Source organism: Hippocampus zosterae, chromosome 12, assembly GCF_025434085.1.
Source record: "Hippocampus zosterae strain Florida chromosome 12, ASM2543408v3, whole genome shotgun sequence".
Classification (NCBI taxonomy): Eukaryota; Metazoa; Chordata; class Actinopteri; order Syngnathiformes; family Syngnathidae; genus Hippocampus; species Hippocampus zosterae.
Window position 1 is genome coordinate 12,401,549 of NC_067462.1, and position 14,103 is coordinate 12,415,651.

At 42.5% G+C, this 14,103-nt stretch overlaps 1 protein-coding gene across 17 annotated transcripts in view; it reads right to left on the minus strand.

Moving 5' to 3' along the window:
• The window catches only part of stxbp5l (syntaxin binding protein 5L), a 107,193-nt gene that overhangs the window by 41,128 nt on the left and 51,962 nt on the right, over positions 1-14,103 (minus strand). For all 17 annotated transcript variants that reach the window (XR_007965355.1, XM_052082082.1, XM_052082080.1 and 14 more), the window contains 4 exons: positions 13,435-13,535; positions 8,888-9,022; positions 5,732-5,795; positions 3,797-3,880 (listed from right to left, as the gene is read on the minus strand). Coding sequence is in view for 16 of the 17 variants with exons in the window: in XM_052082082.1 (XP_051938042.1) it covers positions 3,797-3,880; positions 5,732-5,795; positions 8,888-9,022; positions 13,435-13,535 (384 nt within the window). In the remaining variant the exon portion in view is untranslated. The remainder of the gene's footprint in view (positions 1-3,796; positions 3,881-5,731; positions 5,796-8,887; positions 9,023-13,434; positions 13,536-14,103) is intronic.

The window sequence follows — 14,103 nt, forward strand, 5'->3', positions numbered from 1 at the left end:
TGGGGTTTCCAGTCCATACTCCGCACAGATGTTTCGGTAGACTTTGCCAGCCACCTGGTTATGGCGTTCCATGTAGGCTTTCCCTGCCAGCAGCTTACACCCTGCAGTTATGTGTTGGATCGTCTCAGGTGCCTCTTTGCACAACCTACACCTTGGGTCTTGTCTGGTGTGGTATATCTGGGCCTCGATGGCTCTGGTGCTCAAGGCCTGCTCCTGAGCAGCCAGGATGAGTGCCTCTGTGCTGTCCTTCAGGCCAGCCCTCTCTAGCCACTGATAGGACTTCTTGAGATCACCCACTTCAGTTATGGTCCGGTGGTACATCCCGTGTAGGGGCTTGTCCTCCCATGATGGTCCCTCTTCCAGCGCCTCATCTTCTGTTCCCCATTGAGACATTCTCTGAGTACGTCATCCGTTGGAGCCTTCTCCTTGATGTATTCATGGAGCTTGGATGTTTCATCCTGGACAGTGGCTCTCACACTCACTAGTCCCCGGCCTCCATCCTTTCGGCTTGCGTACAGTCTCAGGGTGCTGGATTTGGGATGGAACCCACCATGCATGGTTAGGAGCTTTCGAGTCTTAACATCCGTGGTCTGAATCTCTTCCTTTGGCCACCTTATTATTCCTGCAGGGTATCTGATCACTGGCAGGGCATAGCTGTTTATTGCCCGGGTCTTATTCTTGCCATTGAGCTGGCTTCTTAGGACTTGCCTCACTCGCTGGAGGTATTTGGCCATAGCCGCTTTCCTTGTTGCCAGTTCGAGGTTGCCATTGGCTTGTGGTATACCAAGGTACTTGTAGCTGTCCTCAATGTCTGCTATTGTTCCTTCAGGGAGTGAGACCCCTTCAGTGCGGACTACCTTTCCTCTCTTAGTCACCATCCGACTACATTTCTCAAGCCCGAATGACATCCCGATGTCGCTGCTGTAGATCCTGGTTGTGTGGATCAGGGAATCTATGTCCCTTTCGCTCTTAGCATACAGCTTTATGCCATCCATGTAGAGGAGGTGACTGATTGTAGCTCCATTTCTGAGGCGGTATCCATAGCCTGTCTTGGTGATTACTTGGCTTAGGGGGTTCAGTCCTATGCAGAACAGCAGTGGGGATAGTGCATCACCTTGGTATATGCCACATTTGATGGACACTTGGGTAAGTGGCTTGCCATTGGCTTCAAGTGTGGTTTTCCACATCCTCATCGAGTTCGCAACGAAGGCTCTTAGGGTCCTGTTCACCTTATACAACTCCAAGCATTCAGTGATCCATGTATGTGGCATCGAGTCATAGGCTTTCCTGTAATCAATCCAAGCTGTGCACAGGTTGGTACGTCGGGACCTGCAGTCTTGTGCGACTGTTCTGTCAACCAGGAGCTGATGTTTGGCTCCTCTGGTATCTCTACCAATGCCCTTCTGTGCTTCGTTCATGTATTGATCCATGTGTCCACTTATCTTAGCCGCAATGATGCCTGACATGAGCTTCCATGTTGTGGAGAGACAGGTTATTGGCCGATAGTTGGATGGGGCTGCACCCTTTGAGGGATCCTTCATGATCAGGATGGTTCGACCTTCGGTTAGCCATTCTGGGTGAGTCCCATTCCTCAGCAGCTGGTTCATTTGTACTGCTAGGCGCTCATGGAGTGCTGTGAGTTTCTTTAGCCAGTAGGTGTGGACCATGTCCGGGCCTGGTGCTGTCCAGTTCTTCATATCTGAGACTCTTTCCTGTATGTCTGCCACTGTTATGGTAACCGGGTTCTGTTCAGGGAGGTTGCTGTGCTCCTCTCTCAGGGTCACCAGCCATTGTGCACTGCTGTTATGTGCAACCTCCTTCTCCCATATGCCTTTCCAGTACCTTTCAGTTTCCAGTCTTGGTGGGTCAGCTCTGTTGTTAGGACCCTGCCACTGAGCGTACACTTTCGCAGGTTGTGTTGCGAACAGCCTGTTTATTCGTCTGGCCTCATTCTCTTTCGTGTACCGCTTTAGGCGACTGGACAAGGCTTGGAGCCTTTGTTTGGCAGTTTCGAGTGCTTCAGGTATGGTCATCTGGATATACCTCTCGGGTATCGGCCTTTTCATCACACCTCTCTGGGCCTCCGTTAATTGACTCACATCTTTCCGGGCCGCCTTGATCTTAGCCTCCAACCGTCTTTTCCATGGTGGGTAATGTATCTCATGGCTTCCATGGTTGCTCTTATAGCCCAGAGTCTCCAGGATCACTGATGCTGAAGCATATATCAGCTCATTGGTTTCTGTGATCGTTACGGTAGGGATCGCCCTCAGTGCTGCATTCACACTTTCTATGAGACTTTCAGATGGTACTTCACATAGCCGTTGTAATCGGTTTCTAGGTTGCCCAGCTTTCATTCTCGCCATGATCTTAGCTTTCAGGTCAGTTGCTGCCTCGCTCAGCATTTCATTCATTGGGCCTGGCCACCCAATCTCATCATCTGCATTCATTGGGGGTTGCCTCCCAATCTCTTGTATGACCTCCTCCTCTGATCTGGCAGCCTGGGGCCCTTCACCATGGAACCTGCGTTGTACCTCATCAATCTCAAGTTGTGACAGCAGTTGCCGTTTGTGGATGTTGGAACACTGAGCTACTAGTTGTTTCGCGGTCAACCGTGACTGTGGGTTTCGAAGTAACCATTTAGCCCACATTCTCTGCATGTAACCCCTCTGACTAGGGTTGCTTGAGTAGTAGCATTCCAACAGAGCCATGTTATCGCATCTCGCTTTGTTCCAGTAGCCCATTTTTCATCAAGGTGCTCTGGTTCCCCGGCACCTGACGCAGACCTTGTTTGGCCGGGCGACGTCTGAGCCGGCATGTCATTCGTTTTATTGTCTCTCATCATTGTATGAGGTAGGCATTAGCGTGAAGGATCTTGCCCAAGGACCCACACTGGATGGTGTTATGTGCTCATTTTTGCCCCAAGCGGGATTCGAACCACCGTCTCCCGTATGCCAAACCGATGCCTTACCAACTGAGCTATCCAGCCGCTATATATATATATATATATATATATATATATATATATATATATATAGAGAGAGAGAGAGAGAGAGAGAGAGAGAGAGAGAGAGAGAGAGAGAGAGAGAGAGAGAGAGAGAGAGAGAGAGAGAGAGAGGAGTAACTGCAATGATTAAAATGACAATATTATGGTACAAGGACTATTTTTTACCAAGTTAACTTGCACTTATATTGGTATGCATTGAAAAAGTAACGCCCCCATCCCCATAATCAGTTTGTGCTAGTACTTCTAAAACACGTAAATTGCAGCTCCTCTATGCTGATTTTCTGTAGGTCAGCAGTATGGGAGCATTTCGGCTACCCTGTTGAGAACAGAGATGGAAATCGCTAAGTCAGCAAGACTGAGAATATTTATAAGTGCTGAAAAAAAGTTTCCCCACCAGCGAACATGTTAATCCACCTCCAAAGAAATAATCACAAAATTCACGTTTGCGGGGAACAGAAGTGAACACAGGGACAGTTTTCCTTTGCAAATAGCTGCAGGGGATACCTGATGTTTGCCGATTGAATAATTTGAATCGTGCATCCAACCATAGCTCAGAAATGGAGAAACGATTCGTATCTTAATTTTGATGTATCATTAAAGCTAATTTATCTATCTGTAAACTGCGCACATCCGTATCTCATTGTTTATTGTTCATTTCTAAAAATAGACACCCTACTGTATGAAATCAAATGAGGAAATCTTCCCAAGAATTCATATTGTATTAAATCTTTGCTTATTTCTGAGTGCTTTTTAAACCAATGATTTCAGTATTTGCAGACTGTATGAACGTACCTCATCATAGTAGATTCTGAAATCGACCTTTTTGGCCCTAAGGTCCCACTGAACTATTGTCCCGCTCTCAAACCCAACAAGAAGCTAGAAAGGGTGAAAGATGATCAATTAGCCACATAACGACAACAGTATTCATTTATTGACCGTCTTAATGCATATGTAGTCAGTGCAACCGTTATTTTCAAAACCTCTTTTCTCCATAGCTCAGGCCACATTGCATATTCTTGGAAGATTTCTGCTGATGTCAAGTAATAGAAGTCAATTTGCGCTGTGAAAGCAATAATGTAATTCCCCTTTTTTTCCCACAGTTCCACTTTCTGCCCGAGCTATTATTACAGTACCAAGAAACAGACATCTGAATTAAAGAAGAAAAACCGACTACAATACACTAACACGTGCTTCTTACAAGTCAGTGAAGCAAAAACTACCCTCATTTGTAAGTGTAAAATTGACAACACTGTCATAGATTTTTGTTTGCCATTGTATCATACTCACTACATTCTGCATTGTGATTTCTATGGCAAAAAAAAAGCAAAACACAGCTCCGAGTCTGCGTGAGTACTTTTGAGCGCACGTACTATAGCTAACGTCGTAGGTTAAAAATAGGGACGCAGGACCCACATCCAACGCTGGATGAAAGTTGCGCAGAGCTGACAAAATTCCAGCAGCCTAGATGGAAGCGTTTTTTTAGGAGGGTAGCTCTAAAGAAAGAGGCGGAACGTGTTCATCCTACTGAGAGGAAAGACGAGTGACATCTCACACTGGAAGATCAAGAAGATGAGGGAAGGTGGGAAAGAAAAAGGAGGACGCCTTGAAGAAATTGTGCAGTCAGCAGACGTCTGAGCTCTTTTAGTGCAGTTCCTATACGGTAACGTTAGTCATATGTAAATCGCCAAGCGAGGGGTAACCCATAATGTCATCTTCAAATTCAAAATGTAAGAATCTTCAAATCTACATGAAATTAGCAACTACAGCACGTTATTTCAAGTCTTTAATACGAATCACGCTGTTCAAAGCTGGTATGTGATTATATTCTTCGATAATTTCGGGGGGTTTTGGCAGCTGAAAAACCATTTATATTTCCATCAAAAATAAGTACTGAAATATCGCGGGTTTATCAGGGTGAGTAATCAAATGCCTGACTTAATATGCAACAGTTGATTGCCTGTAATTTTTTGATTAGAAAAACACATCCAAGAGGTCTTTATAGTAATTCAAAAATCAGTATTAGAGCCCATTTTCAGAGAGCATTATGCAGAATTAAAATGAAAAAAATGAGCTTGTGACATGATTGTGTTTTCTCAAATTGGATTTATCACCTTGGAATAATTTCTGTGGTGCATTATACACACTTGAAGATGAGTCATTAAATTCACTCAGATGCTTGAGCGCACACAAAGCAGAAATCTTTTCTCAATCTGTTCAAACGTTCTGTTAGAATCACTCTCGTCACATAAAGACGACAGTGCTTTGCAAAAATCACAGGTGCCTGCATCGCGGCTTCAAATACAAAACGATTCTATTTCCCTTGAATGCGGCATGCATGCAACACTTCGCCGGATGTCACTCAGAGCAACAAGAGGCGGCAGCTGTGAGCGTGTCTTGTTTTTATGTCTTCGCAGCTTGTCACGTTAGATTTTTTTCCAGTGGCTATGAAAACTATTGCGACAATCAATGCGCTTGTCAATGACCTCTTGCAGCTTTCGCCACCTGACACTTTTGGTACTGATTTGTCTTTGGGCTTGACTCTAAAACAACAAAACTCAAAAGATATTGTCTTAAGCCTCCCGAGAACAATGTGTGAGTGGACGTGTGCGTGTGCGTGCATGTGAGATGGCAGGGGAAAAGTATTACCGCGTTATCGTTAGATCAGTTGAGATCTGTCACATATAACGTCAAAATAAAGGTGTTACTTCATTTTATTTTCCGCCTCACCTTGCCTTCATCCTTTGGGCTGTCACTCAAATGAACTACAGGTCCTGGATGTGTTTTCGTTGATCTGAAAAGAGAACAAGAAAAAGAGCGACAGTGAAAAGAGGCACGCTAAAGGTTGCATATGCAATGATGGATTTCTGTTATATTCCATTTTGAGCTTTTGTTAAAGAAAAATATATTCTCACTCGTTCTTCAATCACGCGGGTTGAATATTTATGAGACATGTACAGATGGCCTGACTAATCAAAGCTCCTTCCCAAACCTCAACCAAGTTTCTTGGCCTGAAAATGCCACAAGATGATGTGAAAGCAAAATCTCAATCTTAACCTAAGCACAAAAATAGCAAAACGGTGAGCAAAAATAGCAAAGAATACCCTGGAAAACTCACAAATCAGTGAATCTAAAAATGCACAACTGCAAATGTGTCAGGGTGCACTGTAGATAATCAATATACAGTGGCGCCTTAAGATTCAAGCTTAATTCATTCCTTGACCAAGTTCGTAACTCAAAAACACTTATCTCACCTTCCCCATTTTAATGAATGAAAATCACATTAATCCGTTCTAGTCTCCCTCCAGAAAAAAATTTTAACGTGCTTTTCATGAGAAAAATAGCACTCTATAAGATTATATATTGTGTTTGTACAAAAGTACAAAGACATACAATGCATCATGATGAATTCCTTTCAGCTACGTTGTGTGTGATATTGCCAGTCGGGGGCAGTATAATGCAGTCATGCAGACACCAATACGGAAGAATTTCACCACTAGTATAAGTGATTCAGCAAGATGCAGTAATATTCAATGAGCCACTGCAGCTTATGTTTAATTATCCGCTGCTTAAAACGGCACATAAATGCTATTCATTAGCTGATCTATGGGACTTCCCATCATTTGTTAGCAGTAAGCTAGCTGAACTAGGCCTGTTTAGGCACGCCAGCTTACCTCTCTGAGCTCATCCGCCCCTACACACCTGCCCGGCGCCTCAGGTCTGTGGACCAGACATTATTAGAAGAACCAAGAACTAAACTCAGGCTCAGAGGGGATCGAGCCTTTTCTGTTGCTGGTCCCTCTCTCTGGAATGACATCCCACTGAACATTCGGTAAGCCTCCTCGCTGCCCATCTTCAAAGCCCTCCTCAAGACTCACTTGTATTCTTTGGCATTCGACTCAGCATGACTTAGATTTGTTCTTGGTTTTACTATTTGGTGCTTTCTACCGCCTTTATTACCGATTTGTCTTACTGTTTATTGTGCATGTTAAATTGCACCATGTACAGCACTTTGTATGCAGCGATGGCGGTTTGAAAGTGCTCTATAAATACAGTTGATTTGACTTGACTTGACGTTTGCTGTTGATAGGTCATAATACACAGAGGCACAACGATCTCATTGCTATGGTAGTTGAAACAACATATGTGTTATTATTTGAGAACTGCATAATCCCCAGACAATGGAGTTTGACGGTGAGAAAATATTTACACCACAGGGACAGCTTTCACTCTTTGAAGGCCAGTGTGCAAATTGGATTGCCGTGTCCTGAATGCATTTCCTTATCTATTTATTTAATCAACAAAGCAAAATCCATGTAGAGAGATGAGAATCTATAACTGTTCTCAACACTTTTATTAACTGTAGGAATTGCACCAGTCGCGACCTCGTAAAATAATGGCTGTAGAGTACATGCCAAAACACAATAATAATCAGCCTATATGGAAGAATTTACTGCAGTTGAATTGTACTGTGCTGGTTACAAATTTTGCTGTTCTGAAAGTGTTGAATGATTGATGCACCATAGCATCGCAGTCTACGCTTGTCCAACAAATCCACCTCGGTGCTACCTATGCGTCGATTGTCATTGAGTATGTGACACAGACTTTTACAATCTGTTTTGAACCCTGCAGCATTGTTAGTGCCGCCCGTGAAGTCTTCTGCAGTTCTCTCAGGGAAACTTAATCAATAAATGACAACCGATAAAAAAAAGCAGCACATGTTTGTATTGATATTCTGAGGTAAATGTTACATCCCGGTTGGTGGACTCATTGAGTTCTTCCCTGAGCACGTTTGGGAATTTTTTTAATCCATATTCAATTCAAACAATAGGACCGCAGTGCTATATTAATATGGATTTTTAATTACATTAACAATTGATGCATCTTAGAGGCTTTGTCCTGCAAGGGAGGCAGGAATGTAGAGAATCAATCAAACGTATTACATATTTCAGAATGTAACTGCATTGTGAATAATGCTTGAATCGACACGACCTTCATTCACAGATTCTTTCTGAGAACCCACAGATGTTTTTCTTTTTAAACAATATCTTCTCTATTGACTCCCAAATGTAAACTTGGCATCTGAGACCTTTTCTGTGAGAGTCTTCACACACACACACACACACACACACACACACACACACACACACACACAGTGTTATGACTGTTGACTGTAGTTTGGGATGTCACAAGAGAACAAGATGGCTCGGCGTGGAAGTGGCGAGTGACTGACATGGTAGCAAGGCGCTTGTCAGCGTAACACCAGAGAGTGTGACGTGGGTGGGTGACATTTGGGGGGAAAAAAGTGTTATCAGACGCATGAAAGCCAATGTGGTTGCAATTGATGTTGATATAAGATGCCAATCTACATTGGCTGCAACAAAAACGACATTTTGACAAATCTGCAAGACGTTTGTTCAGCTTGAAACCTCTTGTCGTTACTTTTCATGACTATTATTGCAGTATCGTCTTCAAAGCATGCTTTCTCGGCTCATGCTTGCGTGATGTCAATCATTAAAAACTAAGATTAGTTTTAGACTTTTGTGTGTAATACATACAATACATGGTTGTTAGGTACTCCCTGACATTTGGGTTCTAAAATGTCAATACTTCCTCATTTTACTCTACAAGACATTTGTGATAAATGTCTCACTGAGCGTGAGGCCACGGTGACTCTGACCTACAAGTGATTTCCGGAATATCTCTACAATGAATGCCTAATTGAGTAAAACATTTTTTTTTCCGTTGATGACTACACTGGCCAAGTACATCAGCAACATCACATGATTATCCCTTCATCTGGACATGCTATGTTCCACATAGCCGGTAAATGTATCTTCCACCGGTGACATCAGCGACATCTGATTCAGAGATTTCATGACTCACAATTCGATGGCTTTGTTCCACATGATGACGTATCCAGACAAAATGAAGGACTCGATGTTGACGATGTGTGTGTTCCCGCGCTCTGTCCCCACGTAAAGCCATTTACTCTGAAAGGGAAGGTGGCAAAATGTGATCCTGGAGAACAAGAAAGAAAATGAGGAGAAAAGAGGTTAGATAGAATATGCATAAATGTGTGCGTGTGTGTGTTTGTGTGTGTGTGTGTGTGTGTGTGTGTGTGTTTTTACAATTTGACTTGAATCAGCCACTAGTGGCTTTGCATAAGTGGCACACATTTGCAGTCTAGATGCCGAAGCGTGAAACACCTCCTTCCAATTAAGTTATTCCACAATTGACGATTTAAAAATAAAAAAAACTCAAGACATTGGTAACACAGATCTCTTCTTCACATTGCCAAACTCTGACCCTGTCGTCATGGTAACAAGAGCACAACTTGATATTTGCATGAGCCAGAACCCCCCCCCCCCCCTGCTAATTTTTGAATTAGAGTGTAACAAGCCACAAGTTAACACGTATGTGAACTGTGAATTGATTTTAAATTGTGGGGGGCGGGGGGGGGGGGTATTGCAAAGTCTGTCTCCTTCAATGTCATCCAAAGAACAATATGAGCTGGTGTACACTGAATTATTGTACTTTTGCTGGGAGATAATAAATGTGATATTGCAATGTTTTTTTTTTTACAGCAGTCACTAAGTTGTATACTCTTTACTGCTCACAACAGTGTGAGGGCTGTGGGATACCATGGGGTGGGGGACTTGCCATAATAGGCTGTGATGTATTATAGTCATTATTGCAGAGTCAACAAAATGTCTTTCTTCTAAACTGCTGTTCCATTCTTTTGGTCACATTCAGATGTCATTTGTTGGGCGCTTTCTACAGTAAATGTGGCTGTTTTGTTATCACTGGTGACGCGTAGTGTATATGAACAGTCACCAACAACAGAATAAACATGTCCACTAAATGGGAGATGTCAAAACTTCTGCTGACTGAAATCGAGAAAAGTAGTGATGCGGAATTTAAAACTAAACAGCAGTATGCACGTCATATCACAACCGTATCAACATTAATGAAATGAGGTTTAAGAATTGCCCCTATTCAAGGCAGCCACGCCAGGACTCATTCACTGAATTCATGTGCTAACTCATCCTGAAATTTTCATTTAATACTCTGCGTCTTTTTCTCCTCAGTATCGGCATACTGAGGAGACATGCCTATCCGAAGGGTATCCTTGCCACTCAGCTGTTTTTACGACCAAGTACGCTTCTTTCTAATAAGAAAATTCCAAACCTGAATAGATAGTTATTTTCCAAGAGTGATTAGGCACCATTGATGGAAAAGAAACCTGAATGCTTTTCATTTAATTAATGCCCTGCATCACATAAAGTATTCTCCCTGTTATGCAGCATAACTTGAAGTATAAAATCAAGTTGGCGGAGCAACCATAATCACAGCATGGCACTGTCACACCTAGTTTTCCATTGGAACTGCCTTACCATATGCATTTTTTTAAATTGATTTCCAGATCCATATCTACTCCATGCAACAACAAGCGGCTGTGTAAACGTATGACATCACCACGAAAAAGGCCTGTCCAAAGGGGCTGCACATGCATATGCAAATTTTCCCTCCATAGCAAGCAAAGTCAGTTAAAGTCCTGCTTTTGGATGTCTCTCAAATATTATCCGGAGTGATTAATTTGTGGCGAGGTGTTCTGGCCACAGTAAAAGTTTCGGGCCATTGTAAAAATCATTCACGTTAAACCTGTTCAATATTCATAATCCTTGCATGTGGTCAACACCGAGTTGGTCTAAGCCATAGACTCCGTAATTGTGACGTGAAACAGAGTGGTAGCTAATCTGGAAGCTCCCTGAAGCATGGACACAAATAGGGGAAAGAAATGGTCATGTCGAATTAGTCATCCACCATAGCAAAAGTGACAAGTCCAAGACTTGTGACTGCAATGTTGTTACGATAAATAAGCTAAGAGTTTACTTTTTTGATTTCTTCTTCTACTACGAGACTTTCTTCGCCTTTGTCTTTTTCGGCATGCAGTCATGATGCACTGCCGCAGCAGCACTCAGGCTGTCTCTCATCACAGACTCTTGCTTTTGGGGAGACTTGCAATTAGCAGTGTGATTGTGGTTGTGCGTGGCTTACAAAATTGGTCAGCAGAAAGAAGGGGAAAAAAAGCCCTTGACGTGTAGGGTCTTTCACCTTTTAAAAATCAATAAAGATGTAAAAAAAAAAAAACCAACAACAACAATCAGTATGTGTGTGTTCCTCTTAAGTCGTCCAGCAGGAGCCATGACTCGCTATCTGACCACTGTGTGGTCATCTGAGAAGTCGACCGCTGAAGCACTGCACGCAACACAACTGCTTGATAAAATACATGAATGTGTCATCATTAGGCACACACACACACAAAAAGATGTTCTTTCAGTTGCGCACAGAAGCGTATCCAAGGTTTCAATAACGTCCAATTATATAATGATGTGAAATTACTTGGGAGTGACAGCCACGAGAAAGTGAGTGACAGCGATCACAATACAATTGTCTCCACCGTCTCCAGTGATTCATGCATTATTCGGAGGGGAGACTCAGAGTGAGGGCGTTCGCTTCTGTAGGTTGAGCCTGGAGACACAGTGTTAAATAGTAAGTTACCACCTTTGAAAGATGACTCACGATGCTCCTTTTTTTTTTTTGTCTTTGAGCATGATTCACTGCTCGACTGCTGCAAAGGCCTCCTACCACATTGCACCCAAAAGGCAGGTATAGAATGTTGTTTCAGAGATCAAAACGCAATTGCAAACCTCCTCTGTGTGCTTGTGTGGGAATGTGCAAAGCGCAGATTGGATGTGTAGCTAAGATTTCAGAATAAACCATCTTATTCAGAGGATTTTTAACAATGACTCGTGAAAACATCACGTTCCTATTAAAAAATATACATATTACGCGGCTCCTGATGCACAAGTCTCGAGACACACATCTTTATTGCTTTACATTTTTCTTTTTTTGGAGGGAAGGTGCGAGGGGCCAGGGGGGGATCTTCAGAAATTGGGGGGCATGGAGAGGTGGCACAGTTGAGGGGCACCATATTTGAATCTTGGCCCTCCTGCGTGGCGTTTGGTTATTCGCCCTGTGCTTGTATGCGATAAGAAATTTCATCTATGCTGCATGTCATACGTAAGTATATTTGACAAAGATGACCTTGACCTTGACCTTGACCTCGATATCCCCAGGTTGGCCAGCTTTCTCCCACATTCCCAAAACATGCATATTTTTTCAATTGTCTGTAGATGTAAATGCGAGTGGGAATGCTTGTTCGTCTACACATGTGTGCCTGTGGTGTAATACACAGAACTGTGTTACATAACGGATACAAAAAAGGTAACTGTATACTGCGACAGATACAGGAAAAAAAACACGTAATCAGATTATGTCTGTGCGTTGTAAGGATTGGATTATTTTGCAGGAATACAATGTTGATACATTTTATTATTGTCATACCTTATACCGGCAAGAGGGAGAGAAAACGGGTAGAACGGTGCTTCAAAGACCAGAGGCTCTTTGAAAACAGTTGAAGAACCTACTGCCTCATTTCATCCAGTCATTTCGTTTTCTTGTAACCCCATTCAGCTCTCACTGTGCTTCTCGTTGGCACTCTCTGGTCAAGGTTGATGCATGTTCATCCACTAAGCTATTTTCTTTACTTTTGCCAAGTGCTTGCTCTTAGTGCAGTGTGGAGAAGTAGCCATTCATCATCTGTGCCACTATTGCATTCTTTGGTTTTGCGGAGAGTCAGAGACTATCACTGCTGACATCGGATGGGAGGTGGGGTCACCCTGGACAGCTCATTAGTCCTTCACAGGTTACCTCGCCTCTCGTCCAATGTCAGCGAGGACAGGCTTCACGTGGCTCAACACAAGATAAGTCGGCGGGGACAATGGGTAAATGGATGCTTGAACACCTTGTTAGAGTTTAGCTTTAGAAATCACATTCGAGTTTATATAATTCGAACTTCATTCAGTTGGAAAATAACCATGTTGATTCAACAGTCTTCTTGAGTTGCTGTTCAGCAAAATAAATAAGTCAAGCAATCAATCTTCAGTTTGAACAAGCAGGAGTCGTGTTGTGAAATGTGTTTGAGGCGGAGAGGATTGCTCCATTGTCAAACACCTGAGGCATCTGAGCCATTATTTTTCTGCTTTTCCTCCGGAGTTTACTTTTTCTTAGCACTGACCCTGTTTTCAAATTCAATATTTCTACATAAAACCATTGTTTACCATTAAAGTTTGTTGATGTTAAATGTGAAGTTGCTGCTTCTAAGCATCCCAAAGAGAGATATCTTGTGTGTGTGGGAGGGGGGGAGGGGTGACTTTCAACAGAATTGTTATTGAATTATTATGTGAAATTTGATCCATTTTAAAGTAAGTGCGAGTTATGTTCCATCCATCATCCATTTGTCCTACTTAGGGTTGCGGGTTAGCTGGAGCCTATCACAACTTGTGTGTCTAAGGAGAGGTGCTCACCTTTCTCTGTTGAACTTGAGTGAATGCAGGATAGCCGGTCGCCTCTGACGAAGATTCCACAAGTGTAACGTGTCATCTGCGCAGGCTGTGACTAATGCACCCTGTTAGTAAGGCAATTTAAAAAAACACAAATTCAAAACTTGAGCAAATAATCAAGTCAAGAATTCTGGAATATAATTTCTTTCAGTACCTTTTCACACTTGCTGTGTCAGTAAAAAAACAAACAAACAAACAACCCCCCCCCCCACAAGACTTAAAAAGTTGAAAGTTTAAAGTTTAAACAAAGTGAAACATTGACTCGCACTGTATGATTAGAGAAGGGGGAATAAGCATAGTAGAGCCTTAAGATATTTCATTAATATCTTTTCTGTAACCAAATTTGTGTAAGAAATCACCTTTCACCATTGAAATAAATGGAAGCACCATTAATGCATTGCAGCCTCCCTCAAAAACACAACACATGTATTTGTAATCTGTTTTTACTAAGAAAATTAGCTCTCTGTAATTGTACTTTATAAAATCACAAAGTAATGACTTGATTCAATGGAACGTAAAGACTTGAACTGTGTTTCATGATTAATTCACTGCGGCTCCTTCTGGTGTGTTTGTGACTCGACCACTGCAATGCAGATACATGTTGAAAAGTTTCACTTGACTATTTTATGTCAC